Genomic DNA, 19,247 nt, shown 5'->3' with positions numbered 1-19,247 from the left:
GGCCCTTTCCTTCTTTTCTAAAATGTGAGTGGGGTTTCCTTTCTTTTCGTCTCTTGTTTGTCCAAAAAATTAGGATTGGTGTTCAATGCAGTTCTGAAAAAATGCACCCATTTTGCATCTATTTCAACTATAAAAATTCAAATCTTGGGAAACGAACGAAATTCGATCAACAGTTTTATGATTATTTGCTTTGGTCTCTTAATTGCTAAGCCATAAACTATAAACAAATTTAAACCTTGCGGCTGATTGTTCTTCTTCAATTTTGCAGGCAAAATTGAGCTAATATATACATATCATATACTTATAAAAGCATTTACCAACAGTCTGAACTCACGTTTACTTTTCAACTTGGCTTCAGAAATAAGCAAAGCCTTCCCCACATGCAAACCCGAATAAGAAAAATAAACTTGCAAGGCATACTCACCTCTCACGTACCAAGTTCCCAACAGACAAATTACTGATCCTGGTAAAACTTATAGGAAATATTATGCATTATTTTCTACAAGATAAAAAGTGAGAGAAAAGTGCATGTATAAGCAAGACATATAAAAGAGTATCTAGAGACCAAAATGGCCTTAGTTTTAGGAGAGATGCACCTTTCATCTCCAATTCCGACATAACAATCCATGTATTGTTACTTACCACATAACAATGACTGGATTGTCATGGGCATTCATGACAATTCCTCTTATATTATTCACCGCATAACAATTCTTAGCTTCAAAGTCCAAATGCCTAACACTCCTGCATTACTATTCCCTACTAGACTGTAAACTAAACGACCCCTATATATTCAACTTAACACCACCTTGGCAGAAGGGATAGTGCTCCTATTAAGTAGACAAGCACAGATGAACAACCCAAATAAAATCCTCCTTGAAAGAACATACACATTATGTAAAATTATCTTATAAGGAAACACAAAAACACGCCTTTCATGCACTATGGAGAAATGTACTTGAAAATGATAGTACTGTATTATATTTAGGAGAGATGCACCTTTCATCTCCAATTCAAGTATAAAAAAGATCTGAGAGAATACATTACAATCTGTGCATACATTATTTTGAGAAACAACCTCCTACTGGTCCTTCAAAATCAATCTTAGCAGAAGAGACTGGAACACTACAACTGCTGGCTCAAGATGCCATCTCCAGACGCTTGATGTTCTGAATATGCTTCCCAGGATTTAATCCCTTTGGGCAAGCACGAGAACAGTTCAGAATGGTATGGCAGCGATAAAGCTTAAATTCATCATTAACTGCGTCCAGGCGCTCCTGAGTAAATTCATCACGGCTATCCATGATCCATCTACATTCAAAATAAGAGATAAACCTCCATCAAATATGGCAAGTATGGGAAGAAAACCCCTTTCAGTATAGATTATAATAAGCAGCAGCTAACATACATACCAATGGGTTTTAGGGTTAATGTGGTAGAACGTATAAACAATTCCAAAACTCTTAAGAGGGTCAAGCAAGTACTGAAATTTCAGAAATCCGAATCTCTTATTCCCTCATCATGCAAATGACCTAGGTAAACAATGCTCTACATAGCTGAGCACATAAATCATATAACTCCAAAGGCAGTTTTGGACAAGATGCTAACCTAAGACATCCCCCTTGAGTTTGGCCTTAGGAATTAGCATCCCTTTGACATGATATATCCCGAACTTTGTAGAACTTAATAGAAAAAGGTCCTTTCATCTACTTTTTCTGTCATTTTTTTTTTTTTTGAATGACAAGAAGCCCAGAACGTGATTTGAACTTTTTCCATCCTTACTTGAAATTTCCACACTTAAAAAGAATAACAAAGGACTCTAACACTTACTAATCTTTGAACCTTACAAGCTAATCAGTGGCGCACCCAGGATTCTAGTATCATGGGTGCTCTAATGCCTCTTAATGTAGGTTGCCACAGACTTAAATTTTAAAGTGATTCAAGAAAAGTCAAAAGATTGAACCAAAACGAAAACCAAAATGAATCGATGAATAAAAAGAAGTCGACATATTCTTTGACTTGATTTGGTTTGGTTTTAAATTTTACAGAAGGACTTGATTTGATTCAATATTTAAACGAACGAACCAAACCGAGTACACAGAATAGTAAATTTATGACTCCTAACGAGTATATTTTTATAGAAAAGAAATTCACGCTTCTTAAAGAGCATCTTTTTAATTACTCCTACTTCAATAGTAGGATTCCCACTCCTATTCAGTGACACGGAAAAAGAAATATGGATAAGCAAAAAGCAGAAAAAGAAAGGGAAAAAGTCTAAAAAAAAGGACCAAAGAAGTACGAACAGAGTAATAAGGAAAAAAGACAGTAAAATGCGAAAATATAAAAGGAAGATATAACAAAACAAAACTCCTGTTAATAGTAAGATCAATTCCCGGACACAACACATGTGGCGACCTTTCCTCCGCTCTCTAAACCAGTGCACCCAACCCCTCTTTGGTCTCTGTGCACAAAATATAATTAATTTCCTATAGAAAACAGAGACTATCAGTTGAGACAATGGGTGCTTGATCACCCACCAGACTTAATGAAGGCCTACTCCCTGCAGCTAGTATGAGAGTTGAGAAACTGATTGTTCCAGAGAGGAAGGATCAGCACTATAGGGGTGGAGTGGTCAAGGAAGATTAGTTAGTTGTCAATTGATGGTGCAGGCAGCAGCGGGAATGAGAGTGCTGTGTGTAATGTTTATTGCAAAGGAGAGTAAAACCTAAGTTTTCTCTGCACATTAGTCAGGTTTTTTATCCGAAGGAGAGCACAGCAAAAGAATTAATCACATGACAGTCAAAAAGCTGAGGGATGTATGTAATGTGTAAAACGAGATGTTGGACAGATATTCATAAATTTTGAGTCAAATTAAAGAGATGCCATAGGTTAGAAACAAGAATAACTAAATGAACCAATTAGGAATTAGTAAGTTGAGAAAATCAATATGTTTCGAAGTTGTCTAATGATAAGATAACTCATAATAAGATCCAATGACCAAAACTTCCATGGAAGTTGCACGGTTTTACCATGTACCTTCACCTCATAGAAATGAGATACATTTCGTATCTAAAAGGAACACGACATTCTTAATCTGATACAATTGATTTAAATAAATTTATGGCCAACCTATTACATGTAAGCATATGTACCCTATTTTTGTTGCACTTCCAACAAAGTTACAATCTTTACCAACTATAGGTCTCTTTTAAAAATAAATATAAAAAATGGTGTCCCAACTAGCTAGCGCGCACCTAGACTAATTCCATGGGTACCTCCTACCAACACAGTTTTTACCTAACTCTATCCCCCGACTATAAGGTATCTTTAACTTAATATTCAATTTAAACGCAACAAGAACAAAACAACCAAACCAAAATACAGCACATTAATAATCAAACAAAGAATCAACAAAAATATTATTACCGGTTGGCATGAAGGAGTGCAGCAGGACCAAGATAAGATTCAGGATTCCACCAATAACTAGGACACGATGTGCTACAGCAAGCACACAGAATACACTCATACATGCCATCCAATTTCGCCCTATCACTCTTACTCTGCGGTATCTCTTTCCCAGGCTCAGGTGCAGGTGTTTTCCTCTTAAGCCAAGGTTCAATAGACTTATACTGATTATAAAAATTGGTCATATCAACAACCAGATCCTTAATCACAAACATATGTGGCAACGGTGTAACCGTCGATTCTTTATCCTCCGAGATCTTAGTCAAACATGCTAATCCATTACAACCATCAATGTTCATTGCACATGAACCGCAGATCCCTTCTCTACATGATCTCCTGAAAGTAAGTGATGGATCCATTTCATTCTTGATTTTGATTAGGGCATCCAAAACCATAGGCCCACATTCCTTTAGATCGATTTTGTATTCTTTGAGTTCGGGTTTACCCGGGTTGTCGGGGCTCCATCGGTAAATTTGAAATGACTTGAGGTTGGGGTTAGGTTTGGATTCTGGTTTGGCATCCGAAGCGTAGGCTCGGGTAACGAGTAGCCTTGCCGCTGGTGATGATGATGACGTAACCCTAGAGATAGCTCGTCGGATTAAACCAGTTGCCATTGATGAATAATAATACTTTTGGGAAACCAAAGACAGAGTTGATTATTGGATAGGTTGCTAAAGAGAGAGCCAAATAGAAGGATTTTATATTGAAAAATTATTATATAGAATGACGGAAATGGGCATGTAAAGAACCGACTAATGGGTGGATGTGGTAGGGGTAGTTTGGGAATGTTGGAAATATTTGGGGTTGTATTTTTGTATCGTCGACGAATAAGGTTTGCCGTGAATGATTTGGGATGTGTGTGGAACATTGACGACGTGTCGAATTGATAGCCGTTGATAATTTGTAAGGATCGTGGTTGGCTCGTGCCGTGGATCAATTACTTTTCGCTTTTCCACTCGGGAATCAACATCGTTTAGACACGGGAGATATTTGATCGAATTAAGTTCATTCGTAGCTTAGGACTTGGGTCGTGGATCATTTACTTTCCGCAAACATGTTCATTTTTATGTAGTGTTTAATTGTGTTACGTACTATGTGTTATGAGGTGATTGACATTTCAAATTGACCATCTTGACTGCCATTAAATAACCATATTTGACAACTATGGGGGTGGGAGACCGAATTTTGTTTTATGGATTCTAAATCGCAATTATTTTTATTTAATGGCTTCTACTTATATTATTTATATAATCAAATAATTTTTACATATAAATATTGATTTTGAACCAAAATTATTGGATTATGCTAAACTCTATATCTAAAAGGTGTGGCTCTGCCCTTGAGTTTGCTAATAAGGGCATGATTCTAATTTAATTGCGCCACTCATAGGTTGCTTTCTTGTTATAGGTTATATAACGGGAAAATGACCTAATAATACCAGTTAAGACTCTTAATTACAAAACATAAGGATATTTTTTCTTATTTACAAAATATAACAATTTAATTACAAAATATACCAAATTTGAAAAAATTAAAAGCCCACCCTTCCCCCTTTTTCCTGTTCTCTATTTCAATACAGATCTGGGAACAGATCTGCCCCACCCTTCCCTTTCCTTCTTTCCGTTCTCTGACTCCACCGATGCAGCGAATTTGGATTGCAGCAAAGCCATTTTTGTTGTTTGTCCCATTTCTTTTTCTTTGTCATCCCTTTTCCTTTTCCAACAAATCTTAATCATAAATTCAAACAAAAAGAAAAAAAACGAATCTCACAACTGCCAGCACTACCATTGCATTAACCACAGCTCAACCCTTCATATAAATACAACCTATAAATATATGACATGTTTAAATTTTATTTTCTACATGCTAAGTACATAAACAATATTAAATTTGTGCTAACATTGTATACAAGTTGTATCCAATGTTATTGCGTTTAAATTTTCAAAAAGCTAACATAAAGTACAAAATTTATATAGTTATATACATATTGCATACCGTTTTTATATATACGAAAAATGTGAGAATTCTAATCCTTGTGCGAGATATACATATTTCATACAAAAAATTTTGAGCAAAATTTTAATATAATAGTGTTTTCATACACAAAATTTTGAACGAAATTTTTAAGCTTTGAGCGAGATATACACATTTCATACGGTTTCATACACAAAATTTTAAGCCTTGTTTCGTATATGTTTTGTAAGAAATTTATTGTTATGTTTTGTAAACTGAAAAGTATCGTCATATTTTGTAAATATACCCTATTTTTATGTATATATACGTTATTCTCCCTTATATAACCTCGAGCAATTTGTCATGGACTATGAGAGAATTATAGATATTACTTATTTGCTTGAGTTTATAAAGTGATTGTGTATAATATTTTTTACACTATCAGATTAAGTTGATTTACAATAACATATAACTCTTGATAGCACGTACAATATGGTAGCCTAAAAATAAAGAAATACACTTACCATAGTTGGTGTGGTGTAAGAAAAAAATATGTGCTTAAATCCCTTTTCTTATAATGGTTTGCCAATTTGTTTGTTCTGTTCATGATATCATGAGGCAACGCAAATATTATTTTCTCAAATTATATGTCTTCCCAATCCTCTGCTTGTGGTAGTGTCCAATGGACACATAAATAGGAACTTTCTTTCTCTACTAGCAGCCAATTCGAGCATGAAAGACGAGTTCTTTCTTTCTCTACTAGTAGCCATCCTGATGGCATGAAGAGGCAAGTTTCACCATAATATACAAGATACATAATCCATGTAGCTGGAGAAGGTTCAAATATTCAAATTGCACTGGTAAAAGCACATACTGAAAATTCTAAACAGCTGCTATTAGCTCTGAGGACAACATAACAGATATATCATTCAATCTAGTACCATGTTCTACAAGAGAAGTGATATAAATTGACAGACTAATCAACTATGATTGTCGAGCATAATACATTAGCGTGTTGTCAAAGTTGGTCGGCGATTCCCCTGAATAATACATATTGGGGAGTAGAGTACTATTGAGAGAGACTTTAAGAAAACCTTATATGCAACATAACCGATACAGGAAAATACAAACAGAGGCTGCAGCACCCATTCTCCCACCTTTGTAAACTACACTTGGCAGACTTGAACTGCAATATTATGACGATGGCCTTAAGTCTCATAATTCACAGCCACCGAAACATTATGGTTTCAGAAACAGCAAAACCTTTTTTTCTGCATATATAGTAGATGTAAGAGTCAATTCAACTAATCAATTACCATCAATTCTAAACTAGTTGGAGTCTGACTTAATGAAATTTCAACAATTAAACTATCTATCATCAGAGGTTCTTTACATCTCCTACTAACAAGATTACAAAGACTCTTAGCAGACATTGAACATGACATAAACTCACCAACATGACAATACCTTAATCCCGCCTGCATATGGACTTGTTCTATCATTTTATTCTATTTTCGTCAAGTTTCAGTAGATCCGAATCTAATTTTCAAGAGATGTAATTCAAACACATTTCATGTCACCACTGAAAAAAATTTCTCTAGAATAGGTGTCTCTAGATCTCAGAATTATATACATTGAGAGGCAAGTCTCGAACCAAACTAAAAAGGAACTCCTGACAAACGCCGAACCTAATGATGGTAAACAACAACAACTAGACCATAACTCCAAGTAGTTGATATCTCCAAGTGATCATTTGCAAAAGTGTAATCAAATATTAAGATTTAGTAGTTGAGGGGATACCCTAGGTTCTTGCTGATAAGGGTTAGGTTGTCCATATGCATAGTCATTCCTGGGCGCTTGTGTTGGTGCTGCACTGCCACTAGCTTTTTTGTCATCTCTAGCCTTAGCAAATATGACAGTGAATCCATCTGCCGAGGCCGGATTATTTACATCCCACTCCCCGAATTTCGGCAATGGCCGACCTTTTTCTTGCTGGAAAATGGCGTCAAAACAGAGAAATGAAGAAATGTAAGTTAGCCATTATAAGCAAACTGAAGTCTTTCTTTATGTTCCCTTTAGTAAATTCACTCTAATTACTTCCTCTTCCTTTTCAGTTTTCAAAAAACAATGAAATTTTTCTTCTCATTTTACTTATAATGACATGCTCTTATAGCTATTAGAATGACATGGCATATTTAAGGCAACAAGAATTCTAAAAGGTACTTTTGGTATGTGTCAAAAGGCTGTCTTTTCCCCCTTAAACCTCATGGTAAGTCAAACAACTCTAACACATGATTTTATTCCAATCTTATGTCTTTTAAGAACAATCAATTAAACAACTTCGTTAAACTGAAATGTGAAATAGATTATCAACTAAAGGTGCTCAATCTGGCTATAAAAATCAAGCAAAAGCATGTTAACAGTTAAAATTGTTGGTGAATTATATGCAGCAACAGCAGCAAACGAATTGAAAATAAAGGCGAATAAGCTTGGTCCCAGCCATGCCATATTAACAAAGAAATCATATACATATGAAACAATTTTTCCTAACGTTTCATTCATTCAAGGAGAAATGTGGGGGTCGGGGTTTTGGATATTTACACATTTCTTGAATCTCATTATATTTCATCTTATTCAATAACCGATGGCAAATTCAAGAATATTCACATTCAAAAAAGCATAGGGAATTCATGACAAAAATAAAAAAGAAAATGAAAAAGATTGGAAGAGAGAGAAACTTACAGAATTCATGAATATGAGATTTTAGGTCTTTCTAATTTCAATGGATGAAAGGAAGAAGAATGCAGAGAGAGAGAGAGAGAGAAGGATGATTAGAACGAGTCTTGTGGGAGAGGACAATTAAAGAGGTGGAAATCAATTTGCAAATTAGTCGTTGCACCCATGACACCCCCATTCTCTAATTCAATAATAATATAGTCTCAGATAGCCAAAAAGTCAAATACTTTCAGAAAGTCCCACGCTGTGTTTGAAAATTGCAATTTTTTTTTTTTTTTTTTGGAGGGCATGGAAATTTTTAAACTAGTACGTACCATTTAGGAGTGTCAATTTTAGAAATAAAAATATAACATGTTTGTATACCGTATAAATTGAGGTAACATGTTTTGGTCCATCGACGCAAGATCGGAGCAGGATATAAGAGTTGGCTTTGAGATGTAATGTCGGTCCAGGTTCAACGAGTCGGATAGAATAAAGCTCGAGGGATCATAAACCGGAGGGACGCTAGTTGACACGAATGCGAGAAATCCGACCTGTAACGGATTTCCCGCCGCCCGTTACGCCGAGTGTCGCGTTGCCAACCGTTGTAGCGCCCCAAATCATCTGAATCATTATCCCTTTAGCGGATTTAGTTACCCTGTATAACTCTAAGTCTTGTACTATATATATGGGGGTGAATCCTCTCATTATGGACTGGGTCCTCATTACTCTCACATTCTTACTCTATAACCACTAAAACTATTCTAATTCTCCTAAGATGGGCTCCGGTTCGAGGCAAAAAAGGCTTCAAGCCGGACCAATTTCTTGTGTTCCTCAATTACCAATCAAGGCTATCTCTTTTCCTGCTCTTTACGAATCTTTGCTTGTTATTGCTTATTTGATTATTGTATCAATTATCCTTTAACCGCGTATAAATTCAATTGTTACCTTTTAAGGGGTAAACAATGTTCAATACTCCAATCCGTTCAAATTTGAGAGGTTGAGTTGGTTATATTATATAACTTATATATCTATTAATAGGTCATTTTGGTTAAAATCTAATTTCTTCATTCTAAGATTTTGGAACAATTTTAACGGCATATATAGCACAAATTTGAACTTATCATTAATTACGTATAAAAATAAGTTTTTTTTAGGTAATCTTTTTGATATAGTGACGGAAATAGAAGAAACGGCTTTAATTAGTTTGATTTGGTAATAAGAAAATTATAAAAGAAAAACAAACAAATTAAAATAATTAATTTTGTATTAGGGGAAGTGTTCTCATTAAGATTCTTATTTAGCTCAAGTCGATCTGTCCATTTTGACAGAAACAAATATTGGACGGTTTATGATCAAACTTATTTATTGAGTTGAATCATTTTAACACATTAATGTATTCAAACGTCGGCCATTCATCAAAAGTAGTATTTCTTATGAATGCGACGGCATTTGGAGAAATGTTCTGAACAAATGTTGTGCAAACCAAAAACAGATTTGAATAATTGTGTTTTTCTTTCAAATCTTGTGAGTGTCTCTAAAAAATATCTTTTTTGAGAAAAGGCACTTTCCACGTTAAAAATCTCTAAACATCTAAAAAAAACTTTGACTAACCAATACTTTGTTAGGATTTTTGTTCGACTACTTCTCAAAGCGTGTACAAAACTTTCAACAAATAAATGAGCTTGTACATTTCAATAAAATTTTGAACTCCCTCTGTACCAAGATACTTGTCACAATTAATGTAATTTTCGTATAATTTTTAAATATCTAAATTTTAATTTTAAAATATTAAATTAATTTAATCTAATTTAGCTGTGAAAATTAACTAAGTTGACTCTCGAGAAGCGAAATGTGACAACGAGTCATATAACTCAGAAATGAGAACAATGCATTTGAAGTTATAAGAGTGATAACCCGTTTACCATTTCAAGTTAATTGACTTAGAAAAATATTGATAAAGGGGCGCTACTAACTATATATAGTATATCTTTCAGAAGGGTTATTGTCATATAATGGTCAAATTCATGACATAAATGAAATTGGGAAATATAAGATAATGTTGTTTGAATAAGTTGTGAGTGCACGAACACCTCCGGCTACGTCTATAAATTGTAGTGAAATTAAACTAGAACACCATACTCCCATTAGCTACTCTGTTTTCCTCTTACGTTTTTTTTACTCGAGGAGATCATATCAATTATCATAGCTTATATACTCTCAAAGAATCTGAAGCAAAGAGTCAAGAAGTTGAAAATGTCGGATAATTCAGGCCTCCGTGATCGACTACTGGAGAAGAATGAAATCTCCGATAATTACTTTGAAGTTGATCAACAGAGTGATTCAATGACGGTAGAGGAACAAAACAATGAAATCCGTGATAATACTGAAAATTCAGGGAGCGGTTCTCTGAAAACCAAAGACTCCAAGTATGTGTATTGATAATTCGCTGTTCTTTAAACCTAAACCGCAACTAGTTAATTGAAAGGCTGAATATACATCGACAATCTCATAATTAACTTGCCACTAAATTCCATTTCGACACTTGCACTGCACATCCTCCAATTGAACAGCTGAATACTTATCATGTTTTCAGGTGCTCAATCGGAACAGCCAGTAGTTCGAATATCCAAATGAAATTTACAGATAAGTTTAAGAGGTTGTCGATTCATTCAACTTAATTGAAATGATGAATACTCAATGTTTGTGTATATGTATAATTCCGATTGATAATATCTTAATTTCTATTGGCAGAGGCAACCCTGTTGTCATGGGAACATCATGGGTTTACAGAGATGAAAACGGAAAACAGTTTTACGAAAAGCAATTATGCGAAGATGACATTACTGGCGATCACTTAGAGATTCCTAGGAGACTGGCGCATTATATACAGAGTTTGAAATTACATCGTCGCATTGATGCTGGAGAAAAAACACGGAAAGTCAATTTGGTATGCGATAATGGGGAAAATGAAAATGAATGTTACTATTTCACTGGACAATGGAGGGACTTCGTCAAGGAAAATAAGTTGAAAGTTAACAAGGATTTGGTCCGACTTGAGATTTCACAGCAATTAGGCCTTCGAATCGGGTACACTAACGACCAGAAAGCTATTGACATGAATAACCCTGTACTCCTAAGGCGTTTGTCTAGAGCTGATGTTAAAAGCCTATATATAAAAAAGTTGTGTGAACGGTATTCGTATAGTAGTGGTGGTACCGGATTAATAGAGATTGAACCAATCGTTCAAATTAAATTATGTTCGCAAGTTGTGTATAGATATGGTGGTATAAAAGGTGTAATGTTCATACAGCTACCAAAGAAAGACGTAGAAGAAAATCTAGGCTGTGATCTTCCTCTTCCTGGAGCGGGCGGAGAAATTGCCATGCATTTGTTTGATCCAGTGGGAAACAATTTGGTGGAGATGAAATTATTGCATACTGAGAAGGGTGAATACCATATTGGAGGAGCATGGGAAGTGTATGCTGCTAAATATGGCTTGTTAATTTCTGATACAATTTTTCTTGACAAGGTAAATGTGCACGCTGGCAATGATCATGATCAGCTGAATACTGCACAATTTTCGTGTCACTATGAAATTACTTACCAGAGACGACGACGAGGAGGCACTAAAGATCAGAGCAGGCCAGCAGCACTTGCTAATTCTGTTAAAGATGTACCTCGTGTTCCGAAAATCGAGTCAGGATATGAAGGTGATTCGTCCTGGCTCCAATATTGCACTCCATAGTTATGATATCAGATTCTAAAAATGTATGTTAATAACTTCAATTTAGCCTCAAATGTGCGCCTTTAATCTCAAGAGACTCGATCAATTTTCCATTCGTCTACTAATGATTCCAGATTATACCTTGTGTTCGTCTATTTATCTTTACTTCTTGATTTAATTCTAGCAGCTTTAAAGAAGAAATTAAGAGTTGAAACTGTAAAGATGCTCCCTTTTTCGATTCTAGGATACTCACGTTCCGTGCGTTAATAAGTTCAAGAATAGTGCATGGCCAAACATAGCTCATAAAACTTACACGCTCATTGTTTTGGGGTGATGATATTATGGTTAACTAGCACGATCTTCCTTTTCGTCTTATATGATGGTTTTGATTGTGCACTGTTAGAAAAAAAAGACTTTAGGCACGCATAGAAAAAGTATACACACTCTTAAAACTTATGGTCTTAAACCAAAGCATGTAAGATGAAAAAAGTTTAAATTAAAGAGTTCACATAAAAACGTACCATACTTTCTAAACATACTTAAAAAGAACAAATGTCAAATAAATTGAAACATATATCTAGATGAAATTCAAAATAATCAATTCCCACAAAGTGTCTATGCAGAAGAAAAACAATGTACCCCTAAGTAATTAACCAATACAAAACCCAAAACGCAGTTCAACATAAAGCAGCAACAAATTGGTTAAATTAAAGATCTAACTAGCTAGTAGACAAGTGAACCGAGAAGAAAGACAAGAAGCTGAAGAGCACAAAGTTGTTCAAAGAGTGGCAATGACATGAATGTTGTAACTGAGGCTGCAGAAGTAGCTTCACCGATCACATCTTGCACCAGAACCCTTACGATCATTCGCTGTCCTCTCTCACAGTGTCCTGCTGCTCCACTCACAAAATAGAAATAACCAGAATGCTCTAACGTGAACATCGTGTTCCCTGTGTTGGAAAAGAAATGGGGCCGCGTTGAGTTGCATTTCTTGTATTCTTTCTCTGACACCTCCATCACTGAGTCCTTCTTGTACTTGAAACCTAAATCCATCGCCAAAGCAAAACAAACGAGAGGACTTTAGATCTACACAACAACTATAACAACTTGTACATTTATATGACGATGGAATTTTAATCTTTATATAGTGGTCGTGTAAAGAATTTGTAATATCATGGGTTACGTTAAATTTAACTACAACTAACTATCTAATTGGTTACACTGAAAAATGGCAAGTAACATAGAAATATTACAAACAATTGAACTATACTACTTAATTTTTTTTAATTTTTAAAAGTGACTTTTTATAAGCGTATATACAAACACTTATATTGTAAAGAATTTTTACGCAATTTTCCAAGTTATCATCTCGGACTTAATTAGCTATGAAAAGTGACATACTACTATGTTGTTGCAGGTCAATTCAGTTAACCGGATGAACTAAAAAGCTTGTAAAATGTCAAGCATGCTATGGTACATGACAAGTTATTATAAGTCAATTTAACAGGATAAAGTACAAAATTGGGTACCGTTCAGTGTGCAAAATATCTAAACATAACATAGTAGTAACTTAAAGTCATTTAATTTGTGCTATGCTGCTATTAAGATGCAAGTAAGTTAAAAATGCTTACGGATGGTGTCGCCGATTTTGAACCTCATTTGGGAAGCCCAATTGTTGTAGAAATTGGTGACATTTGCGGGAGGAACAGCCCAACCAGTAGTGTCACCAACTTGGAATTCCAAGGATGACACATGCATGAATTGAAGAGAAGTCGTAACTAATATTGAGATGATGAGCACGTTACGAAAACATGTGAAAGCCATGATCAGTAATCACAGGGGCAAGGCAATCAATTAAAGAGCTCAGCTAGATAGAGGAAATTTTGGCTAGCTGCTAGAGAGAAGTTAAGACTTTTTTTTTTCTTTTCAATGTGTGATGATAATGAGGAACTGAACTTACAAGGAACAAGTCTTTAATTTGTGTTTAGTCTAATAGCGAACAGTTGTTAAATCAGTTATATATAATACGTGCACAGTGTAATTAACGTGGGCGTGTGGGAGGAAAAAATGGAAACGTGAAGGTGGTGGGCTTAGTGGCTGCGATATCCCAAATAGTTACCATGAACTTACCCCACTATATCTCTCTCTCTCTCTTTTTTTTTTTTTTTTTTTTTTCTTTTTTTTTTGTTTAACCCGCAAGCGTTATCTAAAATAATGATTTTAGGGAAGGGGTTTCTAGAAAGGGGGAGGGTTTAACATAGCAAAATCAACCCACATATATCAATTAACTTGCCCAATTATAAAAGGGCCTGAATTTTCACCTGTTTCAAGATCAAATAGTGTAAATCAACGAGTTAAAATCCTATCCAAACTCATACAAAACCAAATTCGGAGAGTAATTGAGAATTATTTATATTTAAAGAACTTAAGCTAATAATTGTACGTTAACGTTCACTTTCTTTTTTAATTAAAAATAAAAGAAAGGAAGGTATGTTTGGTCATGTTGAACTGATTGAATTTGAACCATTTTATCTCAATCAATTTTGACCCAATTAAATTTTTTGGACGTATTAACTATTAAAAGTCACAATCTTTTATTAATTTGACTTAATTCAGTCACTTATCACCTCTATATTCAAATTTTAAAGAGAAGTCTATTTGTTTATTCCTTCATAATGTAATCCGACTATAAATTGTTTAAACAATTTGTATATATATTGTATGATTTGATACAGTAAAACAAAGTAGAATAAGTGTAAAGGTAAATAATGAATCGTGAGATCACAAAAATTGAAATTATAAACACAGCACTGAAGGAAAATTTGGCTTCTAGTAGAAAAGAAGGGATCTTTGAGGTGGAGCTAAGATATTGAATTTAGAGATTCTAGATTCTAAAATAAGAACATTATTAAGTTTTTGATAAATTATTTATACATATTAAGTGAATTTTTAAAACAAATATAGAGTCTCACAGACCAAAACTATCAAAACTCGTAATCCGAAGACAAGTTCACCCCTGTCTTTACAAAAAGCCGAATTCACTATTTATTTTTTCTAACCATATAGTATACAAATCATACACGATTATATAATGTTATATATAAATTATTCATATATTATACATTCGCCAAATATAATTAATTTAGACGGTCGAGTGGACCCATATATTTAAGCTAATTCTTCTAAAAAGAACTATACCTCAACATTATAAATTGGAGGAGTTAGATTACCTAAGTCTAAAGGCACGTACCAAATTTTGTTCATCTACTTCAACAAAATGTAAATCTTAGCATCGACTTTCGAAATAATAATAGCCTTTTCGGCCACCCTATTAAATTCCCAACTGCCTGCCTCTCCCTAACCATAATCCAATTACTCTTTTACACTTGTGTTTATCAGTTGCTCTGTTCCATTCTTCCAGCTGTGCCTAACCATGTGCATTTAGATTGCACTAATAATCTTCAAAACCCATCGTTTTTAACGCTCAAAAATCCAATCTTTAGATCTATATATAGCTAAAAAAATCCAATCTTTCTGTTCCACTCACACATGGAGACTTGCATCTATCATCAGCTCAAATCTCAGCCAATATGGCTTCTTTTGCTTCTTTCTTTAGGTTCTTTAAAAGTCTTATGCTTTTCAATCATTGTTCTCAAATGGGTCTATGTTAATTTCCTTAGACCTGCAAAAAATCTCAAGAAATATGGTTCTTGGGCACTTGTTACTGGACCTACAGATGGTATTGGAAAAGCCTTTGCTTTTCAATTAGCAAGAAAGGGTCTTAATTTAGTTCTTGTGGGTCGTAACCCTGATAAATTAAATGATGTTCTTGAATCAATTAAGGCTAAATATGGGAAAATCCAGATTAAAACAGTGGTTGTTGATTTTTCTGGTGATTTGGATGAAGGGGTTAAGAAGATTAAGGAGATAATTGAAGGATTAGATATTGGGGTTTTGATTAACAACGTTGGGGTTAGTTATCCTTATGCTAGGTTTTTCCATGAAGTGGATGATAAGTTATTGGCTGATTTGATTAAAGTTAATGTGGAAGGAACTACAAAGGTTACTCAAGCTGTTTTGCCTGGTATGGTTCAGAGGAAAAGAGGAGCAATTGTTAATATTGGTTCTGGTGCTGCCATTGTTATCCCTTCTGATCCCTTGTATGCTGTTTATGCCGCGACTAAAGCGTAAGTTGAGCTGTTTTCCCTCTCTAATTTATAGACTATTTTTTTTTTTAATGTTAGATAACTTTTGCACCCTAGTTGAAACTTATTAGGAAAAAAGCAAAAGTTATACATAAGTTGATAGACTAAGAAGCTAATTAATAAATGGTAAGAACATCTTGCATATAAGTATTATAACTATATGAGTTGATATTCATGTTAATGTCCACATGGAAAATTAAATTTATATGCATATGGGAAGATTTCCAAATTCTAAATTTTAGACTATTAGTACACCGGGCTGCCCTTTTGTTTGTTTTGAGGTCCCTTTTGGATTGAATGATAGCACATGATTGCACCGTAAGTTGAAACTTATTAGGAAAAAGTAAAAGTTATACATAAGTTGATAGACATTGAAGCCAACTAAAAATGGAAAAAATCTTGCATACAACTGTAAGAGTTGATTTTCATGTTAATGTGCACATGTTAAATTAAATTTGTGTGCATATGGATGGATTTCGAATTACTAAATTTTAGACTATTGTTTGTTTTGAGGTCCCTTTTGGATTGAATGATGCCAAATGAAGTAAAATTTAAACATAAGTTGATAGACTTTGAAGCTAATTAAGTATTGGTAAAAAAATCTTGCATATAACTATATGAGTTGATATTCATGTTAGTTTACACATGTAAAATTAAACTTGTGTGCATATGGATAGCTTTCCAAACACTAAATCTTAGACTATTATTTGTTTTGAGGTCCCTTTTGGATTGAATGATGGCAAATGATTGCACCTTGTGTTGAAACATAGTAGAAAAAAGTAAAATTGTACATAAGTTGATAGACTTTGAAGCTAATTAAGAATTGGTTAAAAAAAAAAATTCTTGCATATATAAACTATAAGAGTTGATATTCATGTTAATGTACACATGAAAAATAAAATTTGTGTGCATATGGATGGATTTCCAAAGACTAAAATTTGACTTGAGATCTGATGATTTCGTTACTTTAGCAGTTCCTGTTCACTTAGCTAATTGAGGCGTCCTCATTTTAGAAATCTACTGTACCATTGGACGACATGAATCTTGATATCCTCTATTTTTAAAAAAGAGGTCAACTTGAAGATTGCACCAATGAAAGATAGCTTTAGTGATCTAGTGGTAGAATGTAATATAAAGAAAATAATGATACTGAAAATGAAAAGGGGGTGGAATTGTTTTCCGGTACTAAAGAAAACTTTGATATTCATCAGGTGAAATTCATTGTGGCCTTTAAGCTAATTTGAGGCGTTGATGACAGATTTACATTTCCTACTGGTTCCTCGTTTTTAATATGACAATGTATTATACTTTTAGTAAGCCTTGGATGGTTAAGCATGGCATAGTAGCTGTTCCCTAATATTCTTTTGTGCTGCCTTGAACTTTTTTGGTTCTATTTTTTAGATACATTGATCAGTTCTCAAGATGCCTCTATGTAGAGTACAAGAAGAGTGGAATTGATGTGCAATGTCAGGTATATGTTATGCCCTTGGCTTTACTGGCTTTTAATCAGTTCTCTGGATGCCTCAAATGATGATCATTTGGATTTACTGGCTTTTTATCCATTTTCTTGTCAATTTTGAAAGTTGTAATCATAACTTTTTATGCTAGAGTACTAGTCCCATGTGAAGTTCACTACTTGTGTGTTATGTCCTAATGCCCTGGATTCATCTGTCTTTTGCTTCTTGATATATTATTCTACAACACGAAATGCAAATTTTAGGAGCACACCAAAATAGTCTTAAAATGGTACCACTATTGGGTGTTTGGTTGAAGAGTTTACTGTTGCTAGTTGTTCATTATGGACGGACATGTGAGGCTAATACGGGAGAAGTGTGTGTTGGGGAAGAGGAGGAGGGGGTATGTTCGGTATGAAGGAAAATGTTCTTCAGAAAAATAAGTGGGTTTTTGAAGTCTTCTTATGTTGATATGTATAAACTAAAATTTTACCTTTTCAACTTGCCCTTTTATTATTATTATTAAGCATTTGGAGTGATTTTTCCGATAGTGAATGAACTTGTCTGTTGGCATCTTGTTCAACTTCATGAACAAATGGACTGAATAGGATCTTGTTAACGTTGAAGGACATCCTGACATACTCCATTACATTTTCTTGTTTTCCGCTGATGCAAACATTATTCTTGGTTTCCAAATATAGGTGCCTTTGTATGTGGCAACAAAAATGGCGTCAATCAAAAGATCTTCATTTTTTGTTCCCTCGACTGATGGTTATGCTCGAGCTGCCCTGGGATGGATAGGTCATGATCCAAGGTGCACACCTTACTGGCCCCATTCTCTTCTGTGGGGTTTGCTGTACTCATTGCCAGAATCAATTGTTGATGCATGGCGTCTGAAGTTCTGCATTGGAATCCGGAAGAGAGGACAGATGAAGGACTCCAGAAAGAAGGAATAGAAAAACTCGCCGTATCCCAATATCTCATATCTTAAGTCTGATCAGCTGAATTCATATCTTCTTTCTGTTTCTGTTTCCAATTGGGTAATGCTAGTTCTGGTAATGCAACAAGAAACTTGTTGATTTCGTTCTCATTAAACAAGGCCAGATGTCATTCTTGTTGCATTTTTAGTTGTAGGCTGTTTGAATCCAGAGCTGCCTAAAAGAGTTCGAAATTTCAATTCTCTAATCTAGCCAAAAAAAAAAACATTTTCCAGGGCAAGTAAATTAAAATGACTTTGTTGTATTTATTCATTGAGTTTGATATTGCACAATGGTTTTTCAGTATGGTGTTTACTTCTATGATCCACGGAAGTACCCTTACATGATCTGGGTTTGCTAATTTTATTTTACTATAATTATTTCAAAATATTACTCCTGTGATTTATCAGATCATTTGAAGATCGACTGAGGTTTCCTACTAGTGCATGTTTTGAAATCATTGGCTAAATTATTGTGATGGTACTTTCTCAGCCTTGTTCTACCTCCAAAAAGGGGAGAAAACTTTGTCCAAGAATATAATTTATTTGCAGCAGGAAGAACTAATTAAAGCTGTCAAATTCGTGCCCATACAACACACAGTGTGATCCCACAAGTGGGGTCCGAGGAGGACCTTAGTGTACGAACGTTACTCCTATCTTGTGTAAGGTAGAGAGGTTGTTTCCAATGGACCCTCGGCTCAATTTAAACCTGTTGACTGAAAGTGGAGAAACAGATTAAGCAAAGCATACTA

General features: G+C 34.5%; 5 protein-coding genes across 6 annotated transcripts; 2 read left to right on the top strand and 3 right to left on the bottom strand.

The window, feature by feature from the left end:
- Window positions 1–955: 955 nt before the first annotated feature.
- Window positions 956–4,150, bottom strand: LOC132047279 (succinate dehydrogenase [ubiquinone] iron-sulfur subunit 2, mitochondrial). The gene is made up of 2 exons (XM_059438275.1): window positions 3,427–4,150; window positions 956–1,311 (listed from the first exon to the last, which is right to left on the bottom strand). The coding sequence occupies exons 1-2, from the start codon at window positions 4,077–4,079 to the stop codon at window positions 1,140–1,142; spliced, it is 825 nt and encodes a 274-aa protein (XP_059294258.1). The 5' UTR covers window positions 4,080–4,150; the 3' UTR covers window positions 956–1,139.
- Window positions 4,151–6,321: 2,171 nt separating this feature from the next.
- LOC132048403 (protein NOI4) lies at window positions 6,322–8,330 on the bottom strand. Its single transcript, XM_059439307.1, has 3 exons — window positions 8,161–8,330; window positions 7,219–7,410; window positions 6,322–6,689 (listed from the first exon to the last, which is right to left on the bottom strand). Exons 1-3 carry the CDS (start codon window positions 8,167–8,169, stop codon window positions 6,666–6,668), a joined length of 225 nt encoding a protein of 74 aa, XP_059295290.1. The 5' UTR covers window positions 8,170–8,330; the 3' UTR covers window positions 6,322–6,665.
- Window positions 8,331–10,297: 1,967 nt separating this feature from the next.
- On the top strand, window positions 10,298–12,005 carry LOC132048402 (uncharacterized). Of its 2 annotated transcripts, XM_059439305.1 has the most exons (3): window positions 10,298–10,562; window positions 10,730–10,792; window positions 10,888–12,005. In XM_059439305.1, the coding sequence occupies exons 1-3, from the start codon at window positions 10,390–10,392 to the stop codon at window positions 11,879–11,881; spliced, it is 1,230 nt and encodes a 409-aa protein (XP_059295288.1). In that variant the 5' UTR covers window positions 10,298–10,389; the 3' UTR covers window positions 11,882–12,005. The 2 variants fall into 2 exon arrangements, with proteins under 2 accessions (XP_059295288.1, XP_059295289.1); XM_059439306.1 differs by lacking the exon at window positions 10,730–10,792.
- Window positions 12,006–12,433: 428 nt separating this feature from the next.
- LOC132047278 (early nodulin-like protein 21) lies at window positions 12,434–14,225 on the bottom strand. The gene is made up of 2 exons (XM_059438273.1): window positions 13,492–14,225; window positions 12,434–12,903 (listed from the first exon to the last, which is right to left on the bottom strand). Exons 1-2 carry the CDS (start codon window positions 13,682–13,684, stop codon window positions 12,584–12,586), a joined length of 513 nt encoding a protein of 170 aa, XP_059294256.1. The 5' UTR covers window positions 13,685–14,225; the 3' UTR covers window positions 12,434–12,583.
- A 900-nt stretch (window positions 14,226–15,125) lies between these two features.
- LOC132047277 (very-long-chain 3-oxoacyl-CoA reductase 1) lies at window positions 15,126–18,799 on the top strand. Its single transcript, XM_059438272.1, has 3 exons — window positions 15,126–16,047; window positions 17,467–17,536; window positions 18,221–18,799. The coding sequence occupies exons 1-3, from the start codon at window positions 15,410–15,412 to the stop codon at window positions 18,473–18,475; spliced, it is 963 nt and encodes a 320-aa protein (XP_059294255.1). The 5' UTR covers window positions 15,126–15,409; the 3' UTR covers window positions 18,476–18,799.
- Window positions 18,800–19,247: the final 448 nt, after the last annotated feature.

The sequence above is a fragment of the Lycium ferocissimum genome, chromosome 2, assembly GCF_029784015.1.
Source record: "Lycium ferocissimum isolate CSIRO_LF1 chromosome 2, AGI_CSIRO_Lferr_CH_V1, whole genome shotgun sequence".
NCBI lineage: Eukaryota > Viridiplantae > Streptophyta > Magnoliopsida > Solanales > Solanaceae > Lycium > Lycium ferocissimum.
This window is presented reverse-complemented; position numbering and strand designations above follow the sequence as displayed.

Coding starts and splice junctions, on each gene's coding strand:
- LOC132047279 (XM_059438275.1), bottom strand. CDS start 4,079: ATGGCAACTGGTTTAATCCGACGAGCTATCTCTAGGGTTACGTCATCA. Junction 1,312..3,426: donor GCACTCCTTCATGCCAACCG/GTAATAATATTT, acceptor TTTTGAATGTAG/ATGGATCATGGATAGCCGTG.
- LOC132048403 (XM_059439307.1), bottom strand. Junction 6,690..7,218: donor CTTATCAGCAAGAACCTAGG/GTATCCCCTCAA, acceptor CTATATATGCAG/AAAAAAAGGTTTTGCTGTTT.
- LOC132048402 (XM_059439305.1), top strand. CDS start 10,390: ATGTCGGATAATTCAGGCCTCCGTGATCGACTACTGGAGAAGAATGAA. Junction 10,563..10,729: donor CTGAAAACCAAAGACTCCAA/GTATGTGTATTG, acceptor TCATGTTTTCAG/GTGCTCAATCGGAACAGCCA. Junction 10,793..10,887: donor TTTACAGATAAGTTTAAGAG/GTTGTCGATTCA, acceptor TTCTATTGGCAG/AGGCAACCCTGTTGTCATGG.
- LOC132047278 (XM_059438273.1), bottom strand. CDS start 13,684: ATGGCTTTCACATGTTTTCGTAACGTGCTCATCATCTCAATATTAGTT. Junction 12,904..13,491: donor CAAAATCGGCGACACCATCC/GTAAGCATTTTT, acceptor CGATGGATTTAG/GTTTCAAGTACAAGAAGGAC.
- LOC132047277 (XM_059438272.1), top strand. CDS start 15,410: ATGGAGACTTGCATCTATCATCAGCTCAAATCTCAGCCAATATGGCTT. Junction 16,048..17,466: donor GTTTATGCCGCGACTAAAGC/GTAAGTTGAGCT, acceptor TCTATTTTTTAG/ATACATTGATCAGTTCTCAA. Junction 17,537..18,220: donor GAATTGATGTGCAATGTCAG/GTATATGTTATG, acceptor TTCCAAATATAG/GTGCCTTTGTATGTGGCAAC.